Consider the following 24,668-nt stretch of genomic DNA (forward strand, 5'->3'; position numbering starts at 1 on the left):
CCTCTCCTATATGACACCCCAGCGGCTATATAAACGCCCGTGGACTCTGCCCGTAATTGCGATTATGCCACGGCCGTAATCTGGTCTAGTTCTTTGGCCTACGCGTAGACGGGGGGTGAACTTGTGCCTTGTGGCAAAGATGTAGTTTGTGGGCGCGTCTGGGGGCGTGGTTAGTGGTAGTTAGGAGAGGCACGTTGAGAGGACGGACGTGGCCGCGCGCCAGGTTTTGCGGCGAGGTCAAGCGAGCTACCATTCAACTCACGCAGGAGCCCAGACGAGACGCTCGTGCTGTTGGCCGATGCAGGGTCTGCCGGTCTGGCAAAGGAAAGGAACTCAACATATCACCAAACTAAAACTGCATGTTTCAAAAAAGAAACTAAAACTAAAACTGCACCGTGCACTGCAGACCGATATTAAAGAAATCACCTTGTAGGGTGTGGAAAAGCTCCAATTGTTTGTACTACAAGTAAAATCACAACCTTTTGGAATTATCTTGTGCTTAACTGGGCAATTCTCTTCTGCTTAATTAATGATAATGTAAATTTTTGCCTCTGTTTTGAAAGAAAAGAAAATTATGGCCAACGCCAGATTCTTCACCCGCGTCTCGTGGGTCGCTCTTGCGACTCATGAGGCGAACGCCGCCGCCGTCGCCTCAACAGCCCCTCGTCCGCGCTCGTCCCCCTCGCCGCCGCCGCTGGCCTCCGGCCGGGCCGCGGAGGCCGCGGGGCGCCTCCTCCTCCTTCTCCGCTCCCCTACTCCCTGGAGTGCTCCTTCCTCGCATCAACACCCCGTCCCAGATCTGGAAATCCCTCCTCCCCGCCCTTCGTGGCGGGCGCGGAGGTGGTGCGGGTTGCTGCTATCGAGGCCTGGTGGTGCGGCTCCTCGCGTGAGAGCCAGCGGTCGTGGATGGGGTTCACGGTCGTCGCTGGATCTTGCAAGCCTCGGTTATTTCCATGGGCATGGCCCTCCCCTCGTCGGTGCTGGCCCTTGCGGCAGCTCCTTTTGGGCGCCCTGCAGCAAGGATCTCGGCGAGAATTCGTCTCCGTGTGGGCAAGGTGTAAACTTTGGGAGGCAGTGAAGGAAATATGCCCTAGAGGCAATAATAAAGTTATTATTTATTTCCTTATATCATGATAAATGTTTATTATTCATGCTAGAATTGTATTAACCGGAAACATAATACATGTGTGAATACATAGACAAACAGAGTGTCACTAGTATGCCTCTACTTGACTAGCTCATTGATCAAAGATGGTTATGTTTCCTAGCCATAGACAAAGAGTTGTCATTTGATTAACGGGATCACATCATTAGGAGAATGATGTGATTGACTTGACCCATTCCGTTAGCATAGCACTTGATCGTTTAGTTTATTGCTATTGCTTTCTTCATGACTTATACATGTTCCTATGACTATGAGATTATGCAACTCCCGTTTGCCGGAGGAACACTTTGTGTGCTACCAAACGTCACAACGTAACTGAGTGATTATAAAGGTGCTCTACAGGTGTCTCCGAAGGTACTTGTTGGGTTGGCGTATTTCGAGATTAGGATTTGTCACTCCGATTATCGGAGAGGTATCTCTGGACCCACTCGGTAATGCACATCACTATAAGCCTTGCAAGCATTGCAACTAATGAGTTAGTTGCGGGATGATGTGTTACGGAATGAGTAAAGAGACTTGCCGGTAACGAGATTGAACTAGGTATTGAGATACCGATGATCGAATCTCGGGCAAGTAACATACCGATGACAAAGGGAACAACGTATGTTGTTATGCGGTCTGACCGATAAAGATCTTCGTAGAATATGTAGGAGCCAATATGAGCATCCAGGTTCCGCTATTGGTTATTGACCGGAGACGTGTCTCGGTCATGTCCACATAGTTCTCGAACCCGTAGGGTCCGCACGCTTAATGCTACGATGACAGTTATATTATGAGTTTATATGTTTTGATGTACCGAAGGAGTTCGGAGTCCCGGATGAGATCGGGGACATGACGAGGAGTCTCGAAATGGTCGAGACGTAAAGATCGATATATTGGACGACTATATTCGGACATCGGAAAGGTTCCGAGTGATTCGGGTATTTTTCGAAGTACCGGAGAGTTACGGGAATACGTATTGGGCCTTATTGGGCCATACGGGAAGAAGGAAAAGGGCCTCAAGGGTGGCCGCACCCCTCCCCTTGGTCTGGTCCGAATTGGACCAGGGAAGGGGGGCGCCCCCTTCCTTCCTTCTCATTTTCCCTTCCTCTTTTCATATTCCATATGGGAGGTGGAATCCTACTAGGACTAGGGAGTCCTAGTAGGACTCCACACTTGGCGCGCCCCCTCCTAGGGCCAGCCTCCTCTCCCCTTGCTCCTTTACATACGGGGGCAGGGGGCACCTCTAGACACACAAGTTGATTAAGTTGATCGTCTCTTAGCCGTGTGCGGTGCCCCCTCCACCATAGTCCACCTCGATAATATTGTAGCGGTGCTTAGGGAAGCCCTGGGTCGGTAGATCATCAACATCGTCACCACGCCGTCGTGCCGACGAAACTCTCCCTCAACACTCGGCTGGATCAGAGTTCGAGGGACGTCATTGGGCTGAACGTGTGCTGAACTCGGAGGTGTCGTACATTCGGTACTTGATCGGTCGGATCGTGAAGACGTACGACTACATCAACCGCGTTGTGCTAACGCTTCCGCTTTCGGTCTACGAGGGTACGTGGACAACACTCTCCTATCTCGTTGCTATGCATCACCATGATCTTGCGTGTGTGTAGGAATTTTTTTTTGAAATTACTATGTTCCCCAACAGTGGCATCCGAGCCTGATTTTATGCGTAGATGTCATATGCACGAGTAGAACACAAGTGAGTTGTGGGCGATATAAGTCATACTGCTTACCAGCATGTCATACTTTGGTTCGGCGGTATTGTTGGATGAAGCGGCCCGGACCGACATTACGCGTATGCTTACGCGAGACTGGTTCTACCGACGTGCTTTGCACACAGGTGGCTGGCGGGTGTCAGTTTCTCCAACTTTAGTTGAACCGAGTGTGGCTACGCCCAGTCCTTGCGAAGGTTAAAACAACACCAACTTGACAAACTATCGTTGTGGTTTTGATTCGTAGGTAAGAACGGTTTTTGCTCAGCCCATAGCAGCCACGTAAAACTTGCAACAACAAAGTAGAGGACGTCTAACTTGTTTTTGCAGGGCATGTTGTGATGTGATATGGTCAAGACGTGATGAGATATAAGTTATTGTATAAGATGATCATGTTTTGTTGAAGTTATTGGCAACTGGTAGAAGCCTTATGGTTGTCTCTTTATTGCATAAGATGCAAGAGCCAAATAATTGCTTTACTTTATCGCTATGCGATAGCAATAGTTACAAGATCAATAGTTGGCGAGACGACCATGTGACGACACATTGATATAGATCAAGATGATGGAGATCATGGTGTCATGCCGGTGATGATGGAAATCATGACGATACTTTGGAGATTGAGATCAAAGGCACAAGATAATGATGGCCATATCATGTCACATACTTTGATTGCATGTGATGTTTATCTTTTATACATCTTACTTTGCTTAGTTATGACGGTAGCATTATAAGATGATCTCTTACTAAATTTCAAGATAAAAGTGTTCTCCCTGAGTATGCACCGTTGCCAAAGTTCATCGTGTCCAGACATCACGTGATGATCGGGTGTGATAAACTCTACATCCATCTACAACGGGTGCAAGCCAGTTTTGCACACGCAGAAATACTCGGGTTAAACTTGACGAGCCTAACATATGCAGATATGGCCTCGGAACACTGGAGACCGAAAAGTCGAGCGTGAATCATATAGTAGATATGATCAACATAATGATGTTCACCATTGAAAACTACTCCATTTCACGTGATGATCGGTTATGGTTTAGTTGATATGGATCACGTGATCACTTAGATGATTAGAGGGATGTCTATCTAAGTGGGAGTTCTTAAGTAATATGATTAATTGAACTTTAATTTATCATGAACTTAGTCCTGGTAGTATTAGCATATCTATATTGTAGATCAATAGCTCGCGTTTAGCTCCTCTGTTTTATTTTTTGATATGTTCCTAGAGAAAACTAAGTTGAAAAATGTTAGTAGCAATGATGCGGATTGGATCCGTGATCTGAGGATTATCCTCATTGCTGCACAGAAGAATTATGTCCTTGATGCACCGCTAGGTGATAGGCCTATTGCAAGAGCAGATACAGACGTCATGAACGTTTGGCTAGCTCAATATGATGACTACTTGATAGTTTAGAGCACCATGCTTAACAGCTTAGAATCGGGATTTCAAAGACATTTTGAACGTCATGGACCATATGAGATGTTCCAGGAGTTGAAGTTAATATTTCAAGCAAATACTCGAGTTGAGAGATATGAAGTCTCCAACAAGTTCTATAGCTAAAGGATGGAGGAGAATAGCTCAAGGAGTGAGCATGTGCTCAGATTGTCTGGGTACTACAATCGCTTGAATCAAGTGGGAGTTAATCTTCCAGATAAAATAGTGATTGACAGAATTCTCTAGTCACCATCACCAAGTTAGTAGAACTTCGTGATGAACTATAATATGCAAGGGATAACGGAAACGATTCCCAAGCTCTTCGTGATGCTGAAATCAACGAAGGTAGAAATCAAGAAAAGCATCAAGTGTTGATGGTAAACAAAACCACTAGTTTCAAGTAAAGGGACAAAGGGAAGAAAGGGGAACTTCAAGAAGAACGGCAAGCAAGTTGCTGCTCAAGTGAAGAAGCCCAAGTCTGGACCTAAGCCTGAGACTAAGTGCTTCTACTACAAAGGGACTGGTCACTGGAAGCGGAACTGCCTCAAGTATTTGGCAGATAAGAAGGATGGCAAAGTGAACAATGCTATATTTGATATACATGTTATTGATGTGTACTTTACTAGTGTTTATAGCAACCCCTCGGTATTTGCTACTGGTTCAGTTGCTAAGAGTAGTAACTCGAAACGGGAGTTGCAGAATGAAAAGAGACTAGTTAAGGGTGAAGTGACGATGTGTGTTGGAAGTGGTTCCAAGATTGATATGATCATCATTGCACACTCCCTATACTTTCGGGATTAGTGTTGAACCTAAATAAGTGTTATTTGGTGTTTGTGTTGAGCATGAATATGATTTGATCATGTTTATTGCAATACAGTTATTCATTTAAGTAAGAGAATAAATTGTTGTTCTGTTTACATGAATAAAACCTTATATGGTTACACACCCAATGAAAATGGTTCATTGGATCTCGATCGTAGTGATACACATATTCATAATATTGAAACCAAAAGATGCAAAATTAATAATGATAGTGCAACTTATTTGTGGCACTGCCGTTTAGGTCATATTGGTGTAAAGCGCATGAAGAAAAACCATGCTGATGGGCTTTTGGAATCACTTGATTATGAATCAGTTGATGCTTGCGAACCATGCCTCATGGGCAAGATGACTAAGACTCCGTTCTCCAGAACAATGGAGCAAGCAACAAATTTGTTGGAAATCATACATACTGATGTATGTGGTCCGATGAATATTGAGGCTCGCGGGAGGTATCATTATTTTCTGATCTTCACAGATGATTTGAGAATATATGAGTATATCTACTTGATGAAATACAAGTCTGAAACATTTGAAAAGTTCAAAGAATTTCAGAGTGAAGTGGAGAATCATCGTAACAAAATAAAAGTTTCTACGATATGATCGTAGAAGTAAAATATTTGAGTTATGAGTTTGGCCTTCAGTTAAAACAATGTGAAATAGTTTCACTACTCACGCCACCTGAAACACCACAGTGTAATGGTGTGTCCGAACGTCGTAACCGTGCTTTATTAGATATGGTGCGATCTATGACGTCTCTTACTGATTTACCGCTATCGTTTTAGGGTTATGCATTAGAGACAGCTACATTCACGTTAAATAGGGCACCATCTAAATCCGTTGAGACGACACCGTATGAACTATGGTTTGGCAAAAAACATAAGTTGTCGTTTCTTAAAGTTTGAGGTTGCAATGCTTATGTGAAAAAGTTTCAACCTGATAAGCTCAAACCCAAATCGGACAAGTGCATCTTCATAGGATACCCAAAAGAAAATGTTGGGTACACCTTCTATCACATATCCGAAGGCAAGATATTCGTTGCTGATAATGGATCCTTTCTAGAGAAGGAGTTTCTCTCGAAAGAAGTGAGTGGGAGGAAAGTAGAACTTGATGAGGTAACTGTACCTGCTCCCTTATTGGAAAGTAGTTCATCACAGAAATCTCTTCCTGTGACTACTACACCAATTAGTGAGGAAGCTAATGATGATGATCATGTAACTTCAGATCAAGTTACTACCGAACCTCGTAGGTAAACCAGAGTGAGATCCGCACCAGAGTGGTACGGTAATCCTGTTCTGGAGATCATGTTACTTGACCATGACGAACCTACGAACTATGAGGAAGCGATGATGAGCCCAGATTCCGCGAAATGGCTTGAGGCCATGCAATCTGAGATGAGATCCATGTATGAGAGCAAAGTATGGACTTTGATTGACTTGCCCAATGATCGGTGAGCCATTGAGATTAAATGGATCTTCAAGAGGAAGACGGACGCTGATAGTAGTGTTACTATCTACAAAGCTAGAATTGTCGCAAAAAGGTTTTCGACAAGTTCAAGGTGTTGACTACGATGAGAGTTTCTCACTCGTATCTATGCTTAAGTCTGTCCGAATCATGTTAGCAATTGCCGCATTTTATGAAATCTGGCAAATGGATAAACAAAACTGCATTCTTTAATGGATTTATTAAAGAAGAGTTGTATATGATGCAACCAGAAGGTTTTGTCAATCCTAAAGGTACTAACAAAATATGCAAGCTCCAGCGATCCATCTATGGACTGGTGCAAACATCTCGGAGTTGGAATATACGCTTTGATAAGTTGATCAAAACATATAGTTTTATACAGACTTGCGGTGAAGCCTATATTTACAAGAAAGTGAGTGGGAGCACTACAACATTTCTGATAAGTATATGTGAATGACATATTGTTGATCGGAGATAATGTAGAATTATTCTGCAAAGCATAAAGGAATGTTTGAAAGGAGTTTTTTTTCAAAGAAAGACCTCGGTGAAGCTGCTTACATATTGAGCATCAAGATCTATAGAGATAGATCAAGACGCTTGATAAGTTTTTCAATGAGTACATACCTTGATAAGATTTTGAGGTAGTTCAAAATGGAACAGTCAAAGAAGGAGTTCTTGCCTGTGTTACAAGGTGTGAAGTTGAGTAAGACTCAAAACCCGACCACGACATAAAATAGAGAGGGAATGAAAGTCATTCCCTATGCCTTAGCCATAGGTTCTATAAAGTATGCCATGCTGTGTACCAGACCTATTGTATACCCTGCCCTGTGTTTGGCAAGGGAATACAATAGTGATCTAGGAGTAGATCACTGGACATTGATCAAAATTATCCTTAGTGGAATAAGGATATGTTTCTCGATTATGAAGGTGACAAAAGGTTCGTCGTAAAGGGTTACGTCAATGTAAGTTTTGACACTGATCCAGATGACTCAAAGTCTCAATATGGATACATATTTAAAGTGGGAGCAATTAGCTAGAGTAGCTCCGTGCAGAGCATTGTTGACATAGAAATTTGCAAAATACATACGGATCCGAATGTAGCAAACCCGTTGAATAAACTTCTCTCACAAGCAAAACATGATCACACCTTAGTACTCTTTGGGTGTTAATCACATAGCGATGTGAACTAGATTATTGACTCTAGTAAACCCTTTGGGTATTGGTCACATGACGATGTGAACTATGGGTGTTAATCACATGGTGATGTGAACTATTGGTGTTAAATCACATGGCAATGTGAACTAGATTATTGACTCTAGTGCAAGTGGGAGACTGAAGGAAATATGCCTAGAGGCAATAATAAAGTTATTATTTATTTCCTTATATCATGATAAATGTTTATTATTCATGCTAGAATTGTATTAACCGGAAACATGATACATGTGTGAATACATAGACAAACAGAGTGTCACTAGTATGCCTCTACTTGACTAGCTCGTTGATCAAAGATGGTTATGTTTCCTAGCCATAGACAAAGAGTTGTCATTTGATTAACGGGATCACATCATTAGGAGAATGATGTGATTGACTTGACCCATTCCGTTAGCATAGCACTTGATCGTTTAGTTTATTGCTATTGCTTTCTTCATGACTTATACATGTTCCTGTGACTATGAGATTATGCAACTCCCGTTTGCCGGAGGAACACTTTGTGTGCTACCAAACGTCACAACGTAACTGGGTGATTATAAAGGTGCTCTACAGGTGTCTCTGAAGGTACTTGTTGGGTTGGCGTATTTCGAGATTAGGATTTGTCACTCCGATTGTCGGAGAGGTATCTCTGGACCCACTCGGTAATGCACATCACTATAAGCCTTGCAAGCATTGCAACTAATGAGTTAGTTGCGGGATGATGTGTTACGGAACGAGTAAAGAGACTTGCCGGTAACGAGATTGAACTAGGTATTGAGATACCGACGATCGAATCTCGGGCAAGTAACATACCGATGACAAAGGGAACAACGTATATTGTTATGTGGTCTGACCGATAAAGATCTTCATAGAATATGTAGGAGCCAATATGAGCATCCAGGTTCCGCTATTGGTTATTGACCGGAGACGTGTCTCGGTCATGTCTACATAGTTCTCGAACCCGTAGGGTCCGCACGCTTAACGCTACGATGACAGTTATATTATGAGTTTATATGTTTTGATGTACCGAAGGAGTTCGGAGTCCCGGATGAGATCGGGGACATGACGAGGAGTCTCGAAATGGCCGAGACGTAAAGATCGATATATTGGACGACTATATTCGGACATCGGAAAGGTTCCGAGTGATTCGGGTATTTTTCGGAGTACCGAAGAGTTACGGGAATATGTATTGGGCCTTATTGGGCCATACGGGAAAGAAGGAAAAGGGCCTCAAGGGTGGCCGCACCCCTCCCCTTGGTCTGGTCCGAATTGGACTAGGGAAGGGGGGCGCCCCCTTCCTTCCTTCTCCTTTTCCCTTCCTCTTTTCCTATTCCATATGGGAGGTGGAATCCTACTAGGACTAGGGAGTCCTAGTAGGACTCCACACTTGCGCGCCCCCTCCTAGGGCCGGCCTCCTCCCCCCTTGCTCCTTTATATACGGGGGCAGGGGGCACCTCTAGACACATAAGTTGATCAAGTTGATCGTCTCTTAGCCGTGTGCGGTGCCTCCCTCCACCATAGTCCACCTTGATAATACTGTAGCGGTGCTTAGGCGAAGCCCTGCGTCGGTAGATCATCAACATCGTCATCACGCCGTCGTGCTGACGAAACTCCCCCTCAACACTCGGCTGGATCGGAGTTCGCGGGACGTCATCGGGCTGAACTTGTGCTGAACTCGGAGGTGTCGTACGTTCGGTACTTGATCGGTCGGATCGTGAAGATGTACGACTACATCAACCGCGTCGTGCTAACGCTTCCGCTTTCGGTCTACGAGGGTACGTGGACAACACTCTCGCCTCTCGTTGCTATGCATCACCATGATCTTGCGTGTGCGTAGGAATTTTTTTTGAAATTACTACGTTCCCCAACAGGCAGCGGGTGCCAGAGTTGAGCTAGTGCGGCGGCTAGGGTGGCCTGCTGTGTTCTTGCGGTTCACCGCCCGGTGGGTGGTGGGTGAGGGTGGATCTCTTTGGTTGCCGGAGCAGCGGCTCCGGATGGTGGGCGTGGTGGCACCATTCCGGCAGGTGCCGTTGCGCAGGTGCTCGTGTGTTCCCTCGGCCGTGTGGGCAACGAGGTGGCTCACTCGGGAGGCGTCCGTTGTGCGGGTGTGGTCTTCGCTTCTACCTTGCTCGGATTCGGTCGTCGTCTGCATCTCCCCGTGGTCGGCCATGGCGGATGGACTTGGGTGATGGGGGTCACATACCGAGCGAAAGCTCTGCCTGATTTTGTCCGTGTGATAGCGACGCTCCCGTGCGCCGTTTCCCTTCCTGGAGGTGTCATCGTGGGTGGCCTCCGTCCACCTTGGGCTCTGGGTGAAATCCTTGGTCTGGCATGTTCTAGACCGGACGGTGGCGACGTTGTGGTGTCGTTCCCTCCTTGGAAGCTCTGTTTCATGAGCACGGTTCCATTTTTGGCCGTCGGGTGGGTTCGTGGATGGCAACTGCTTCTCTGCATGTGATGGTTCCATGCTTCAACGATGGTGCTCTTTCGAAGAGCTAGGTCTGGCGAGGTGGTTGTGTTCGAAGGCCTCCCTTTCGGTTATTCTTTTCTGCGCAGCGTCGGTTCTTCGATCATGTTCGAGAGTCTTTGGACTTTGTTTTTTGGACTTAGCTGCTGCTTTTGGGCACCCTTATATCTTGCTGAAGTTTTTGTTTTTGTTTCTGTCTGTTTGTTTCCGTATTGTTCGGGTTGCGTTGAGTTGTACTATTGATTGTAAGGGCTTCATTAATTTAAAACCGGGCACCAGCCTCCTCTTTAAAAAAAAGAAAATATACCTTTAACGATGAGCCAAAGATATACTCCTTCCGTTCGAAATTAGCGACCGTTAATTTCGAACGGAGGTTCTAGACTTCTAGTTTGCACTTCAACGGCAAATCCCAGAAAAGTGCTATTCTTTGAGTCCCGGGATATCAAGGGTCAGATCAACACAAACTTTCCTGAACAGATCTGACCCTTGATATCTTTGGTTGAAGTACAATTCGCAGTCGCTTTAGGAACGGTTTTGCGCAACCTGATGATCGGATTTACATCACTGAAAACCTCGGCGCAAGATCCTCCACGGACCATCCTTGAATCCAGCGATAGTTCCAGAAAAAAGTACTTCTGCCCGTTCTCTAAATCCAAGAGGGATTTACCTCATAACGATTCTTGTTGTTTTCATAACTCTACACAAGAGACGCTTCTGCACCTCCGTATGTGTCGCAGTGCCATTTTGATCATTCGGAGCTCGGTGTTGCAGTAGGCAAATATGAGCGAAATTGCTCCCTCGGCCCTTCTTCCAATAGATGAGTGGTGGCAGGAGGCCAGGTCGAGGACTCATGGCACAAAGAGGAAGGCTCTAAATTCATCGGCACTCCTAAATCCTAATAATCTAGGGCGCATTTGGAGGGAGAGGAACGACAGGATTTTCAACAAGAAACACTTGCCATTGCGAAGAGTCATCCATCAGATTAAAACCAATGCTAGGCAATGGATGGATCCAAGTTTTTGTCGTTTCATTTTTATAATATTTTCTAAAAAAATTTACGGTCGCTAGAGTTGGTGTTCTCTTTTCATGTCTTCGTTTTGTGTGTGACCGTCATATTTTCTTTTTCGCCATCTATTTATAGCGAGTTGTGCCTGCGGCTTTGCTTTTGCTTCTCTTCCTTTTCTTGGTTTGCTGGGTGTATGTTGGTCGTGTAAAACCTTCCCTTCTTTAATACTTGCTCCATTTCAAATTATAAGATGTATTGAGTTCAAAAATAATAATAAGATGTATTAGTTTTTTTAAAGTCAAACATGTGCATGTTCAAAGTTTTTAGAAAAAAAAGTATTGATCATATAATAATACCAAAATTGTATCATTAGAACCATCATGAGAAGTATTTTTATATTATATATATATATATATATATTTTTTGTATTGCAGTGTAATCCAGGTCAAATTTACATGTGTTTATTTTTACGAAAATTGATGCACCTTATATTCTGGAATGGAGGCAGTATTATACATGCAGTTCTCCAGCATCATTCAGAAAAAATGTACATCTTTCAGTCAATATTCAGTGAATGCAACATCAACAGAACAATGGTGAAACTATAAATTCAGTCCTAGAGATATAAGGAAACATATACGCTCAACTTTATCTACGAGTTTTATTTCTCGTGTACGCAATAATAATCATAGCTGTTCGTGCAAAAAGATAAGAATATAAATGTTCATGACTATAACTGACCGACCTGATTTACATAATTGTAACGACTGACAAAATCCAAAAAAGGGGAAACAACTCTCCCACATTTTACTCCCCTTTGGTACCAAGAATGAATTTCAACTATGTGCCTCCCTCACCTAACCTAACAGACCACACCACTTCCTGTCCCATACCCTATATCCTACAACAAGCATCTTCTCGAATAATATGCTACAACAAGCACGGCGACTCGACACAAAAAAAAAGTGTCAACAACTTGTTTAACAAAAAATTGGGGGAACTCTGACCTTAAGGACCAAAGAAACAAATACTCCGTACAACCAATGATCAACCTGGCCTAACACAGAAAGCAATGACCTACACTCCTACAGCAACTTTGTAACCTCCTTGGGCCTAAGAAAGCTGACACCAACTCCAGCAGTAGCTTTGCAACTAGCTGGACATCAACTCCAGAACCAGCTCTTCCAGAAGATCATCCTTTATCATCCTCTCAACATCCCTACCTGCCCTCTCGATGTAATCTGCCAAATCTGGCCATTTCTGATTTAACACTTGTTTCTCCTTATGCACTCTTGGCGCAAGTTCTTCTCGCCGCCGAGTCAAGACCTGCAACAATTTCTCCAACAGGCCCTCTGAGCCCCACGCTGGCGCCATATTCCTCGCGGTAGTTGCCCAAGGGTGCATGTCCAAACATGGGGCAAGAATTTCCGACAGTATGGAGTTTACCATGTCGAAGGTGAGCTTCCTGTCTGCCCTTGACCATTGAGCCACTTTTTTGTATTTCTTCTCAAGCTTGTCAAACACGTCATAGCTTGCAGGGCAATCAAGGGACTGGCACACCTTGTACAGCTGATCCTCCTCAACGCCATGAATACCAGAAGCAATTAGAACGTCCAGCAAGTAGCAGAACTCTCTTTCCTCTTCGTCCTCAAATTCACAAGGGGTGTCTTCAACCAGCTGTATGGTTTCATCAGTTTCAGTAGCCTCCATCTCAGAGCACAAGTAATTATTAATTGCAGCATCCACTGCTACCTCGGTAATATTTTCTTCTGATGGAAGCTCATGCCTTAGCTGGGGAGCTGCATTGAAGAGTAACACAGAATTATTAGCTACAGAAAAGAATGATTGAAACATTTGAATGGCAAGATAGCTGACCATGAGGATCTGTTGTATCCTGCTTGATGTTTTCAGCATCAGAAAAATCCCCAGCTGGATATTCAAGAACAGATACAGGGCTTGCCTGCTCAATCTCCTTGCAGGAAGCTCGGGGGATATAATTTATCCGTGCAGCAAGTGGACAGTGTACCTGATGTACAACAGAAGAAGAGGCTCAGGTTAGCTACCATATTTGAGCTAAAGCAAAATTAGAAGACAGATAAAATAGTTTCTACTAATATACTGACAATTGATAGCTTAGTAGTAAGCTTATTTTGAGTGAAAGTAAATAGCATAACTAGTTGGAAACAGAAGCCCGCCCCATGTTTCTGATTCTACAGACTTATAAAAAGTAACCAAAAGTGAAACGAACCAAACTTATGGCAGGTCGTGTAGAGTAACAAGTTGCAAACAGAAACCTGCCCTATGTTTCTAATTCTACCGACTTGTAAAATAACCAAAGCTCCTATGCAACATAGTATCATAAGAAAACACTCCTAGATACTAAATGAGTTACTGGTGAAGCATTTGATCAGTATTATTACGAATAGTTCTTTTGTAATTACCTTCTTGAAGGACATCCTCCACTGATCATTTGACACTGTACCCAGAGAAGATAAATTGGAGTTATCACTTGTGTCACTAGTGTCACTTGAAAAAGATACTTGCAAACCATCAATGCTGCCACCGGAGGAAAAGCATATCGCCTTATCAGATTCACTGTTTGTACAGCTCCACAGTTGTTCAGGTGATTCCTCATTGAGTGGCTGTAACCTCCCTCGAACTAATGCATTATCCAACAAAGTTTGCCAGTGTCTTCCTGTTGACAAATCAGACTGATTATAAGTCTCCTCTTTCTTTACCATGTTGATTGCTCCTCCAGATTGTGTGTTCTTATGCCTCTGATTTAATGCACCGATGCGGTTTTGATTCTGGTAACTGCGACCAAACCGCCGTTGACGTAACATCGACATTGTCTCTGCAAGGGAGCACTTTGCACTTGTAGGGCCCATCTTCATAGAATCAGATCTTCCAGCACCTCTAGCTAATTGATAACTGAAACTGCACATGCCACTGGATTCTTTGGGTGTTGGAGTCTGCTTTGCATTGTTCCTACCTCTGTCAAGATGAAATTTAGGACGGTAGGGCGACCCATTATCCGACACAGTACTGGTGGCAGGAAAAAGATTTTTATTGTTGGGGACTTGCTTCTCTGTTGGCCATGAAAAGGAAGGTTTTTCAGAAGCTGCCGGCATTTCAGTTGCTGCACTATGATTCCTTGATTCTGACATCATGGATGACAGAGAATGGTGGTTAGGAAGGCATTTTGTAGCATTGCCGCTGGACCTCTTATGCTTATATTCACATAAATCCGAATGAAGCTGCATCAAGAAAAAGAAATCAGAAACGAAAAGCAACAAACAATGGAGCAGTTTAAGAATATAAAATGTTTCCAAGTAGCAGAAATTTTATACTATATACTGTTGATCGAAGAATAGCGAGCAAGTGAACAACTTACAAAATCTTCTATTATTGTAGATCTACTGCTACTTGTGGAATCTTGTGATGATAGTCCGTAGAGACGCTGCTGCTTGTCCACATGAGCAAACCCTGAAGCAAAACAAGAAGAGGTCAACTCCAAAGTAAGCAGTCCTCTTTGTTTTATGGTAGTTTATTTTCTTTGATGCATAGCAAGAACCATTCAAAGATCAGCACGCAAGCGAAGTCACATCGATCTAAAATGGTTGCATACGCATGCCACCAAATATAATAGAGTTACAGAGGCGTCGCAAGGGACGGCGAAATTAAGTTGGATCCTTCTGCTTGCTTACTTGTTTAGATTGTTCGCGCATCTGAATTGTCAAGAGTATGCATCTAAATCGGCATCAAAAAAATAAAGGGGAATTGCGATGCAAGTTTGGGCTCATACTGACGTTGACTCGTCCTCATCCTCCACGTTCCCAAGTTTTACCCTACTCTACACTAGTATGATGTTGTTTAAATTTTTCCAGACGGACCAGTTCTTCAGAAATCTTGCATGATCTCTTGCTCGTTGTTTGTTTTCCTGGGACAAACGCTAAACAGAGGATGCCTGTATTTTATTTTTTTTGTAATAATTACAATTTCCATGGTTTCTCCCTGATTATGTCCTGGAAGCAACTGATTAAGCGATGCAACCAAGCAACTAATTTCCATAACAGCTTAACAAGCCTCCATTCATTTCCGGAAGCAATCTAACTAGCAACCAACATCCGTTTGAAACGGCCCAGCGAAATCGACCGAAAACAGCACGACGAATTAGGCAGGCATAAAAGCAAGCACCAGGAACACGACAAGGAATCCAAAGCGCACGACAATTACAGTTAAGCAGCAGTACACCGGACGCTAACCTGCAGCGCTCCGCCGCGTAGCCGCGCTCGCGCCGCGATCCTCCGGCGCCGCCACCGTCCGCGTGACGACCCCGCCCGGTCCTCCCGCCCGGCACGACCGCTGCGTCCACCTCCGCCGCCCGCGGGTGCCGCCGCCGCCCATCATCCTGGCCCGCCAAGAGACGAGGCAGAGACAGCGGGCAGGAGCGTATTTGAGGGAGCGAGCCGGCGCGGGGAGGCGGAGGGGCTGGATTTGGGGCGGTCGCGTCGGGGAAGGAGGGGAATCCGGGAGGAGGCGCGTCGGGTGGCGGCGCTTGCGCTGCTGCGCCCGCGCGGCAGCGGGCGGTTGCGCGCAAGGAATTCCGCACCTGCCCTTTTGTTTCGACCGGCCCTCTGGCCTCGCGCCCCCGTGGATTTCCGCTCACGTTCCGGCATCCTCGCTTGTCTCATTATTGTACCCCCTCCCCCTGCCCTCCCTGCGCGTGGGCCCGTGCTGACAGCAAAATTTTCTTTTCTTTTTGGTGACAGTAGTGCGAAATTTGTCTGCTGCTTCTTATGAAGCGCTCTGGCCAGCCAGTTCAGAGTTCAGAGTCCAGAGTCCAGACTCCAGAATGTGAGACTGGCTCACATCACATTCACATTCACATGGACGACGTGGCCACTAATTAATTAATCACTTGCCCCTTCATTAGCGTGTGCAAGCGGTGTAAACTATTCTCCGTACATGAAAAAAAAATGCCGACCATACACTGAGAGCAGAGCGCGTACGCAAAAAACGCGTGTGCTCGATTCGTGGGAGGTGGCAATACTGGGCGATGGTTGCCTGCACGTGGTCCGATCGCATCGTCCGAATTGGGAAAGCCTCCCCTGCCGGGCAGGTCGTCGCGGGGCGGGAGGTGCCGGAAAAGTGGAACAATCTTTCTTTCTTTTTCGAGGGGAAAAGAAAGAAAATCTTTTTTAGGCGAAAATCTTGATACGGAATGGTCATATACAGATCGAGAGAGTGATCAGTGCAACAATTTCATCGTCGTTTGACACGGTCGGTCTCTCTTGCGTGGTCCGCCCATCTCGCCAATCAAGCATAGCAGGAGGAGTACTTGATTAGGCGGGGAGCGTTCAACAGTTGGCCGGCAACGACGTACGGTGCCTGCCCTGCCGGTCGCCCGGGCACGCAATTGATTAATTATAGTGTCTGTAGTGTGTACTGTCCACGGGAAGAGAAGGGAAGGGATGACAGTGAAGTGATCGTACTACTCCCTTCCCTACGTTCCTAAATATTTGTCTTTTAAAAAAATTTAAATATCCAAAGCAAAATATGTCTACATACATTTGTATATTGTAACCATTTGAAATGTCTAGAAAAATAATATTTAGAAACAAAGGAAGTATAATAAATAAAAAGGTTAAACAATGGAGCCGGTGGCCTTCGTTTCGGCTAGTTCCGTTTGTCCGAACAACTTTTTCTTTTCAGTTTGTCTAATTCACATCTAGATGTTTTTTAAGGATGTTACAACTAAGCTCCTACAAGTATATAATGTAGCAACAAGAAATAAAAAAATAAAAATAAAAAAATAAACCACAAACAGAGTGGACATCAGCTTAGATGTGACATATGTATCCTAGACAGACCCTTTCTTTTTTAGACAAGTTGCCCAAACAACCAAATGAATTGACTGGTGCTGGTGGAGTGTATGTATTGTTAACCAAATGATCACACTTTCCACGGCTCCCGATGCCCCGAAGCTTCCAGACAATGTACTACGAAACTGAAATTTGCAAATCTTTGTTGGTGAGGCGTACACATGCACGCCCGGTGCAGCTGACCGATTAACTAATGCTCCTACCTAGTCTCCTAGTACTCTCCTACATGTAGTTAGATAGAACCACGCTCCAAATTTCGGTTTTCAAACCGCGCGCGCAGGTGCACTCTGGCTTAGATATTTCCCGCCTCATCGATCGAGAGATTAGGACAGATGCATACATAATTAGGACGGTGCTGACGTGCTGTGTCGTGTTTACGCTCCATACTTACGCGCCTGGCGATTGTCGTATACGTAATAACAAATCGAAGGTCGGCTGCGATCGACCACGACCCGGCACCTCCTGGCTACTCTACTCGCGCGCGTCCCAAGTTTGAACTGCATCCACACTCGCAACTCGTCTCTGTCTCCACTGTATACAACTCAACGCTAGGAAAACCCTGATGCAGCCAGGCTACATGCAGACAACTAAACAATATGCACAACATGGTCTTGGGCCTGTATTAGCTCACTCAGCCCCAACCAAGTCACACGTCCATGTCGAGTAAAGAGGCCGGTGTCGGGATTTGGTGGACACGGATATGATTCCTGGCCGACGCGCCACATTGCCCCGGTCTCCTCACTAACGGCCGGCCAGTTCTTCGGCTCGAAAAGCGGCCATGTCTGCAAAGGTGCTCTACTAGATCTGGGCATGGTGGATACCCTCCTCTATGTCCCGGTGATGCTCCGGCGGTGACGGTGATCGATGGTGGGCGATGGTTAGCTTCATGTCACCGGTCTTTCTAGTAGTCCTGTATGGCTTTCACGTGTGTAGACGTTGTAATCCCATGTTTAATGCAATGTGTGGTTGTTGTTCAAAAGAAAAAAAAGAGACATATGCAAAGAGGCAAAAAACTATGCAGGTAACCAAACACGTCGGAGGTGTATGTATATTCACAAACAGCGGTTATTTGTACATACGCGTGCACGTGGTTCGATCGCGGTTATTTGTACATATGCCTCCACGCCGGGCTGGTCGTCGCGGAAGGTGCCTTGAAACCGGAACAATCCTGATACGGAATGATCACATATATATACAGATCCCGAGCAAATGTTGAATTGCCAACCATCAAGTGACCAGTGCAACAAATTCATCATCATTTCATTTGATTAACACGGCCAATCTCTCTTGCTGATACATGATAGAACACCAAAATAATCGGAAGGTGGTGAATACTAAAGCAACCATGATGGATGGATCCATGCATGAAATATCTCACGTATGGTAGAATTGTTTTTCTCTTCGCGCCAGGAGGGGAGACCTTGTATAGGTAGGACGAAACTGAAATTTGAGAATCGAAACTACTACACGTACGACTATGACTTGTTCGACTTGGTACGATGCAACATCCAGCCGTCGCTGGAGTTTGAATCCAACTACGGTTGGATCTGGTCCGTCGGACAGAATTCGTACGTGAAATGTCGTACGTATAGCACGGTTCGATCTTCCTAGATATACACACACGGCCGGTGCAGCTGACCGCCCGCGCAGGAGTAGAAATTTCCCGCCCCATCGATCGAGATTAGGACAAGTGCATACATAATTCGGACGGTGCTGACGAACGCTACCACACGACGCGCGTCGGAATTTGTATTACTAACAAATTGGAAGTCGGCTGCGGTCGACCACGACCCGGCACCTAATACTCCTGGCTACTCTACTCGCGCGTCCCAAGTTTGAGCTTTCACACTCGCATGCAGGTCGTCTCTGTCTCCGCTGTATACAACTCAACTGGTCTTCCTAATCCGTAGTATATTTTCTGTACCACTCCTTCCACATAAAAAAAACTCCACGTACGTAACGTAACGTGCCCATGTGATCACTGGACACGCCCCGCTGATATTAAGCGAGAGCCGGTGCCCGGTCGCGCGCGGCCGTGAGACTACTCAACCGTTGCACCGTCAACAAGTGGACTTTGAGTCCCTAGTTTCAGTCTCTGCGCTGCGTTATCACTCGAAAACATAGACAGCAAAAGAGTCTCTGAAACGAAGATTCAATTCGATGCCCAGACTCATCTACACCTAATGAACAGTAAATTAAGAAAAACAGAAAAATTCAAAAAAATCCGAAAACTCTGAACTGCCTACACAACTGTATACAGGGTAGCATGCATGCTAGCGTAATCCAATCCAATCTACTAATGGCTTGAGAAATCCTACTCCTACCCGTACGTGTTAAGCAAGGTTTTCTGGTCGCAACCGGACGAACGGGACGGCGTGATATCACTATCCGACTGTCTATTTGGAGCACGGAAACATTGGCACAAGATTCACATGAAGGAGCTGTCATCTTATGGAGGATCAACTTCACACCTGGACCAGGAACCCGACGCATGTTTAATCACCACCCAACTTCCCCCCCCCCCCCCCCCCCCCCCCCCCCCCCCCCCGGGTGAAATCTCCTCCCCAATCGCACAAAATGCGAAGAAGACGAGGACGGAGATAGTACTATACATGTTTGAGTTGTTGTCTGACCTTAAGATTAATTTCCGAAAAGTGAAATTCTTCGTGCAGGAGGGGATGATGAACCATATGCTGGTAATTGTACAAGATCTTCTAGAGGCGGTTAATTTTCGCCATCGAGAATGACTCCCGATAAAGCAAAAATATTCCCTGCAAAAAAAAGATAAAGCAAAAATATCATATTTACTCGTGATGCTATTGCTGACCTTGACTGGCTTACTCGTGAATCAATTTGTCTGCTCCATACCAAAGGCACATATTCATATCACAAAGAATCCGATTTCACGGATGATGGAGCCTCGCTGTGTGATGTAGCTAGTTGGTTCCTAGTGAAGAAATATTTTGTTGGGTCTGAGTATGTGTGCACTAATAGTTGGTGAATCCCTAAGAAGAACCAAACCTTCATTTATATATTGTCATATGCTATCTTAATTGAAAAGTGTTACCTATGTTAACAACTATTCCAATTCCATTTTCGAAAATGTGATTGATCACAAATTGCGCACGTTAAGTATATATCTGTAAAGAGAAATCCTTATTATTTTTTGATTAAAAGAGTTTGTGTTGGTAGCCTAAGTAGTTCCTCACACCAAAGTTACTAACAGTCCAATTATTTTCAAAGTACTCATGGTTTCAAGCGGGACTCTGCCGTTTGGCTCAACCGGTCATCTAGTACTCCCTCCGTTTCGAATTACCTGTCACAGAAATGGATGTACGTAGAACTAAAATACATCTAAATACATCTACTTCTACGACAAGTAATTCCGGACGAAGGGAGTATAATACAAAGCAGCGAGATAACCAAAATGATGGAGACACAGATGTATCCCCAAGTTCACGTTCTCAAGGGAATGCTAATATCCGTCGAAGAGGTAGAGCAACCGAATGCCCTCAACGACAACTGACGTCTCACCCTTCTTGTCCGAGAGCGTCGACCAACCCACGCCAGTGCTTCCTTCCGTACCGGTAGTTCTTATGGCAAACTCCAAACCCTCGCAAATTTCTTGGGGCTAAATAATATACACCTTGGATGCTCCCAAACGCATGATTTCCAACCATCTACGAGTCCACACAACTCCCAGAGTGATCAGCAGGACGGCGGCGACGCTCCGTGAAGCGGCCGGCGAGGACCGATGGATACCAATGTGGCAGTGTCCTCTGCCGTCGGGGCCGAGGCCTTCCTTCCTTCTTCTTCTAGGAGTAAAAAGAAGAGTTGATCATCGTTCACTTCCTTGCCGTCATGCTCGAGCCGTGGTGCTGCCTGCCTTTGGACCTGCTCCTGGACGACGACGACGACGACGACCCGGGGCTCTGGCTCAGGCGCCGCGGCGCCCCCCTCCTGCGCCCTCCCGTGCCGAGCGCCGCGCGCGCGACGCTGTCAGTGGCCGCCTCCCGCGGCTTGAGGGGCTGCTTGTTGAGGTAGGCCAGCTGCGGGAGGAGGTCGGTGACGGCCTTGCGCAGCGCGTCGTCGCCGACGTTGGCCTGCACGGGGTTGCCCACCAGGTTGAGCGCCAGGAGGGAGTGGTAGTTGGCCACCAGCTGGCCCAGCGCCTTGGCCGTGGTGAGCCTGTTGAAGCCCAGGTCCAGCACCGCCAGCCTCAGCAGCCGGTGCAGCCCCTCCACGTCGCCGATCTTGTTCCCCGCCAGGTACAGCTCCCTCATCGCCGTGCAGTTCGACAGCCCTGATCCATCACCCACATCCATAAGCAGGATTGTACACAAAATGTTGCTTCGCAGAAGCAGGATTTACTGAAGATGCGCAGTGCAATGCAAGAACCCCAGGTCTGGGAATTACCGTGGCCGATGCGCGAGATCCGGTTGTAGCTGAGGTTCAGCACGCGCAGCTTCGTCAGCTCCCGGAGCCCCTCGACGTTGGCGATCTTGTTCCGCGACAGATCCAGCGTGTGCAGGCCCTTCGGCAGCGATCCGGGGGAGATATGAACTGCATGACGAACAGAACAGCACAAATTCAGCAGCAGAATGTCTGAAAGTGCTACTGTCTGGTACAGTAGCAATTGACATTGCTGGATTGTATTTGCCGGACGGCGGTGCTGTGCTTACCGATGAAGTTGCCGGAGAGGTTGACGGCGCGGAGGTTGGAGAAGGGCGCGATCATGGGCACGACCTTGAGGCCCATCCCGGAGATGTGCGCCACGGAGGAGAAGCCGTTGAGGGACTGGACGATGCTGTTGGCCTGGGCCACGTCGTCCGCCGCCGCGCACCGCTTGGCCAGCTTGCCGTGGCCCCCCTTACCCGACGTCTCCCCGGCCTCCATGGGACGCGGACGCGCCACGCGGTCGTCGATGAGGTCCATGCTCTGGTCGCCACCGTCGTCCTCCTCCTCGGCGATGCGGAGGCACCCGCTGTTGTCGATGCTGCTCACCCAGTCGCTGACGCGGTCGCTCAGGGAGTGGTCGGCGCAGAAGGCGACCCACTGGTTCTGCGATGGCGGCTGCGGCGGCGACTCGTCCACCATCGCCTTCTTCTTCTTGCGGTCGGCCGGCTCCTCGAGCGTGTCCGACGTGTACCCGCCGCGGGGAGTGCCAGCGTCGCTTGGGCGCGCCGACCAGGGCCGGTGCAAGTTGCGGTGGCTCCAGAGGAAGAGCCGCCACCACAGCTTCCGGCTCCGCGACGGCAGCACCTGGCTAGACGACCGCCGCTTGAGCATAACGCCGTCGGCGGTGCGCGACGTCTTCACCGACGCATTGGGGCTCGCCTCGTGCGCGCGCCGCGGGGTGGTGACCACGAGGAGGTCGCCCGGCAGGTCGCCGTAGGAGCGCGACCGCACCCGCGTGCCCGGGGCGTCCCTCGGGCCAGGCCGCTTCGTCTCGATGTTGGAGCACGAGCGCTTGAGCTTCGCCGACGGGTCCACCTCCACCTCCGCTGCCGCAGCCTCCTCCACCACCGCCGTCGCGGCCTCCTCCCCGGCGCTCGCGGCCACCGGACGCGCGTCCGGCACGGTGCCAGTGGCATGCTTCTCCGGTCCCTGGACGTCGAAGCCGACGGACTTGTGCTGCGGGTGGAACTCGAAATCAATGTCGTCAGACAGACTGTCCGATCTTGCTGGCGACACCTCACTGGCGCCCTTGTGCGCCACCACGATGACCACATCGGCGACGATCTTGTCGCCGCATTTCTCCACCATGGCAGCGGCAACCGCCGGCGGCGCGTCAGTAGACTCCACCGCCACCGGCTTCACCGTGGCGCGATCGTTCTCAGTTCCACCACCCTTGTCGGCATCACCAACCTGCTGAACAGAGTAGAGACACAAAATCAAAACATGCAACCAAGCTTCACCGATCGAAAGTTCCAAACTCACAGGTAGACAGAACCATTCAAACACGTACCACTCGTTTCTGCCTCCGGCCGGTGAGCAGGATGGAGAAGCAGCTCATCTTGGCCATGGCCGCTGAATCCCGATCAGCTCCCAAAACAGAGCGTGTTTGCGATCATGTGCTTAGCCGTTGTCTATGGGAGAGGCTCTCCGCGGCAGCAGCGACGGCGCGGAGATGGCGTGCTCCTGTGCCCCCAGGCCCCATTATTCAGCGCGCGACGGAGCGGGGGCGCCACGAGGAAGGCCAGAGTGACCCGGGACGCCGGGAAGAGCCGGAGGAGTCGTCTTGGCAGCTAGCAGCAGCACTGCATCATCAATCAATAAATCAATCAGCAGTTTTGGAAGAGTGTGACTGATTGATTGGAGTCAAACAGCTGCAGCAGCAGGACAAAAGAAATTGATTCACGCAACAGCAGAAACAATAAGGGGAAACAAACAAACAAACAAACTGCAAAATAGACGCTCATGAGCTGTACGGATCCGTTGTGCCAGCCTCCGAATTTCTCTGGGGCCGTTCGTTTCCGTTCGAGAAGGAGAAAATGACAAGGGGGGAATTGCAGCACGATTGGGGCAGTGAATTGGGTGAGAAACTGATCTTGGTTTCCCGTCCAGGCACTGTGTAACCACTTCTGTCTGAAAAGGAAGTTGGTGAATAACCGCCAGTTCAGAATCACAGCAAGAGACTGACGCATGAAGAAAGAACTACTCTACAAACAGTCTGAAAAACTAATGGATGATTGAGAATTCAGAGGAGTCGCCCACACCCGCGGTTTCCTTGAGGCAGAAACCTCCCCGGCCCAAGACTAGTGCTATGAAGCTTAATTAAGGCGAAAGATTTCAGTATATATATAGTTATAAAGGAAAGACAATTGCCAAGAACCGGAGTAGGATCCCCCAAGAACACCAATAGATCGAGATCGCAGAGGCACCCGTGTAGACAGATAGGAAGTAGAGACGCCGGCCAAGAAAGCAGAGAAGGATTTGGAAACAGGGGCGAGGGTTACCTTCGTTTCTTGGTCAGCAACCAGTGGACAGCCGGAAGATGGAGAGGATCTGCGTTGGGTAGAGAAGTTTCACGGTGTTGAGTAGGTCGCGGCAATCTTCGATGCCGGCGGGGCGGGGGAGGGTGAAAGAGAGGGAGAGTGGCGGAGAGGAAAGAACGGCGTGAGGGAAGGAGAAGGGGTGGTTGGAGAAGGGCCGTACGGATGCGATGCGATGCCGCCGCCACTCGCCACGCTGGTGGAGTGGAGTGGTGGCGAGGACGCGGCTGGCACGCGGCGGATTCGGACGTCACTCCCCACCCCGGCTCAACAAAATGCTAAACCTACGGGGAAATCTTTATACAGATTGCATCCATGGAAAAATAGGAAAACAATTATTATTGCCCGGCCGATTCCGGAAACAAATAAGTCGTGTCCCCCGCGCGCCACGCGTCCGTGGGTCCCACCCATCGCCCTTCCTTGTCTCGTTCGCTAAGGAACCTGACTCTTTTTTTTCCATGTCTCTCTGCTTCTTCTCCGCACACGCTTCCTATGGTCTATGCTGCTCCAATCGAGATAGGCACACGTC

General features: G+C 47.3%; 2 protein-coding genes across 5 annotated transcripts; both read right to left on the minus strand.

Annotated features, from left to right (window-relative positions):
• Positions 1-11,970: 11,970 nt before the first annotated feature.
• On the minus strand, positions 11,971-15,918 carry LOC125511298. The gene is made up of 5 exons (XM_048676626.1): positions 15,525-15,918; positions 14,654-14,745; positions 13,701-14,516; positions 13,135-13,285; positions 11,971-13,058 (listed from the first exon to the last, which is right to left on the minus strand). The coding sequence occupies exons 1-5, from the start codon at positions 15,667-15,669 to the stop codon at positions 12,412-12,414; spliced, it is 1,851 nt and encodes a 616-aa protein (XP_048532583.1). The 5' UTR covers positions 15,670-15,918; the 3' UTR covers positions 11,971-12,411.
• A 4,645-nt stretch (positions 15,919-20,563) lies between these two features.
• LOC125511299 lies at positions 20,564-24,412 on the minus strand. Of its 4 annotated transcripts, none has more exons than XM_048676630.1 (6): positions 24,104-24,412; positions 23,576-23,732; positions 23,113-23,404; positions 21,827-23,015; positions 21,561-21,707; positions 20,564-21,447 (listed from the first exon to the last, which is right to left on the minus strand). In XM_048676630.1, exons 3-6 carry the CDS (start codon positions 23,167-23,169, stop codon positions 20,990-20,992), a joined length of 1,851 nt encoding a protein of 616 aa, XP_048532587.1. In that variant the 5' UTR covers positions 23,170-23,404; positions 23,576-23,732; positions 24,104-24,412; the 3' UTR covers positions 20,564-20,989. The 4 variants fall into 4 exon arrangements, with proteins under 4 accessions (XP_048532587.1, XP_048532586.1, XP_048532584.1 ...); XM_048676629.1 differs by having other exon boundaries at positions 23,549-23,732; XM_048676627.1 differs by lacking the exon at positions 23,576-23,732.
• Between the last annotated feature and the right edge of the window lie 256 nt (positions 24,413-24,668).

The sequence above is a fragment of the Triticum urartu genome, chromosome 5 (genome assembly GCF_003073215.2).
Source record: "Triticum urartu cultivar G1812 chromosome 5, Tu2.1, whole genome shotgun sequence".
Lineage (NCBI taxonomy): Eukaryota > Viridiplantae > Streptophyta > Magnoliopsida > Poales > Poaceae > Triticum > Triticum urartu.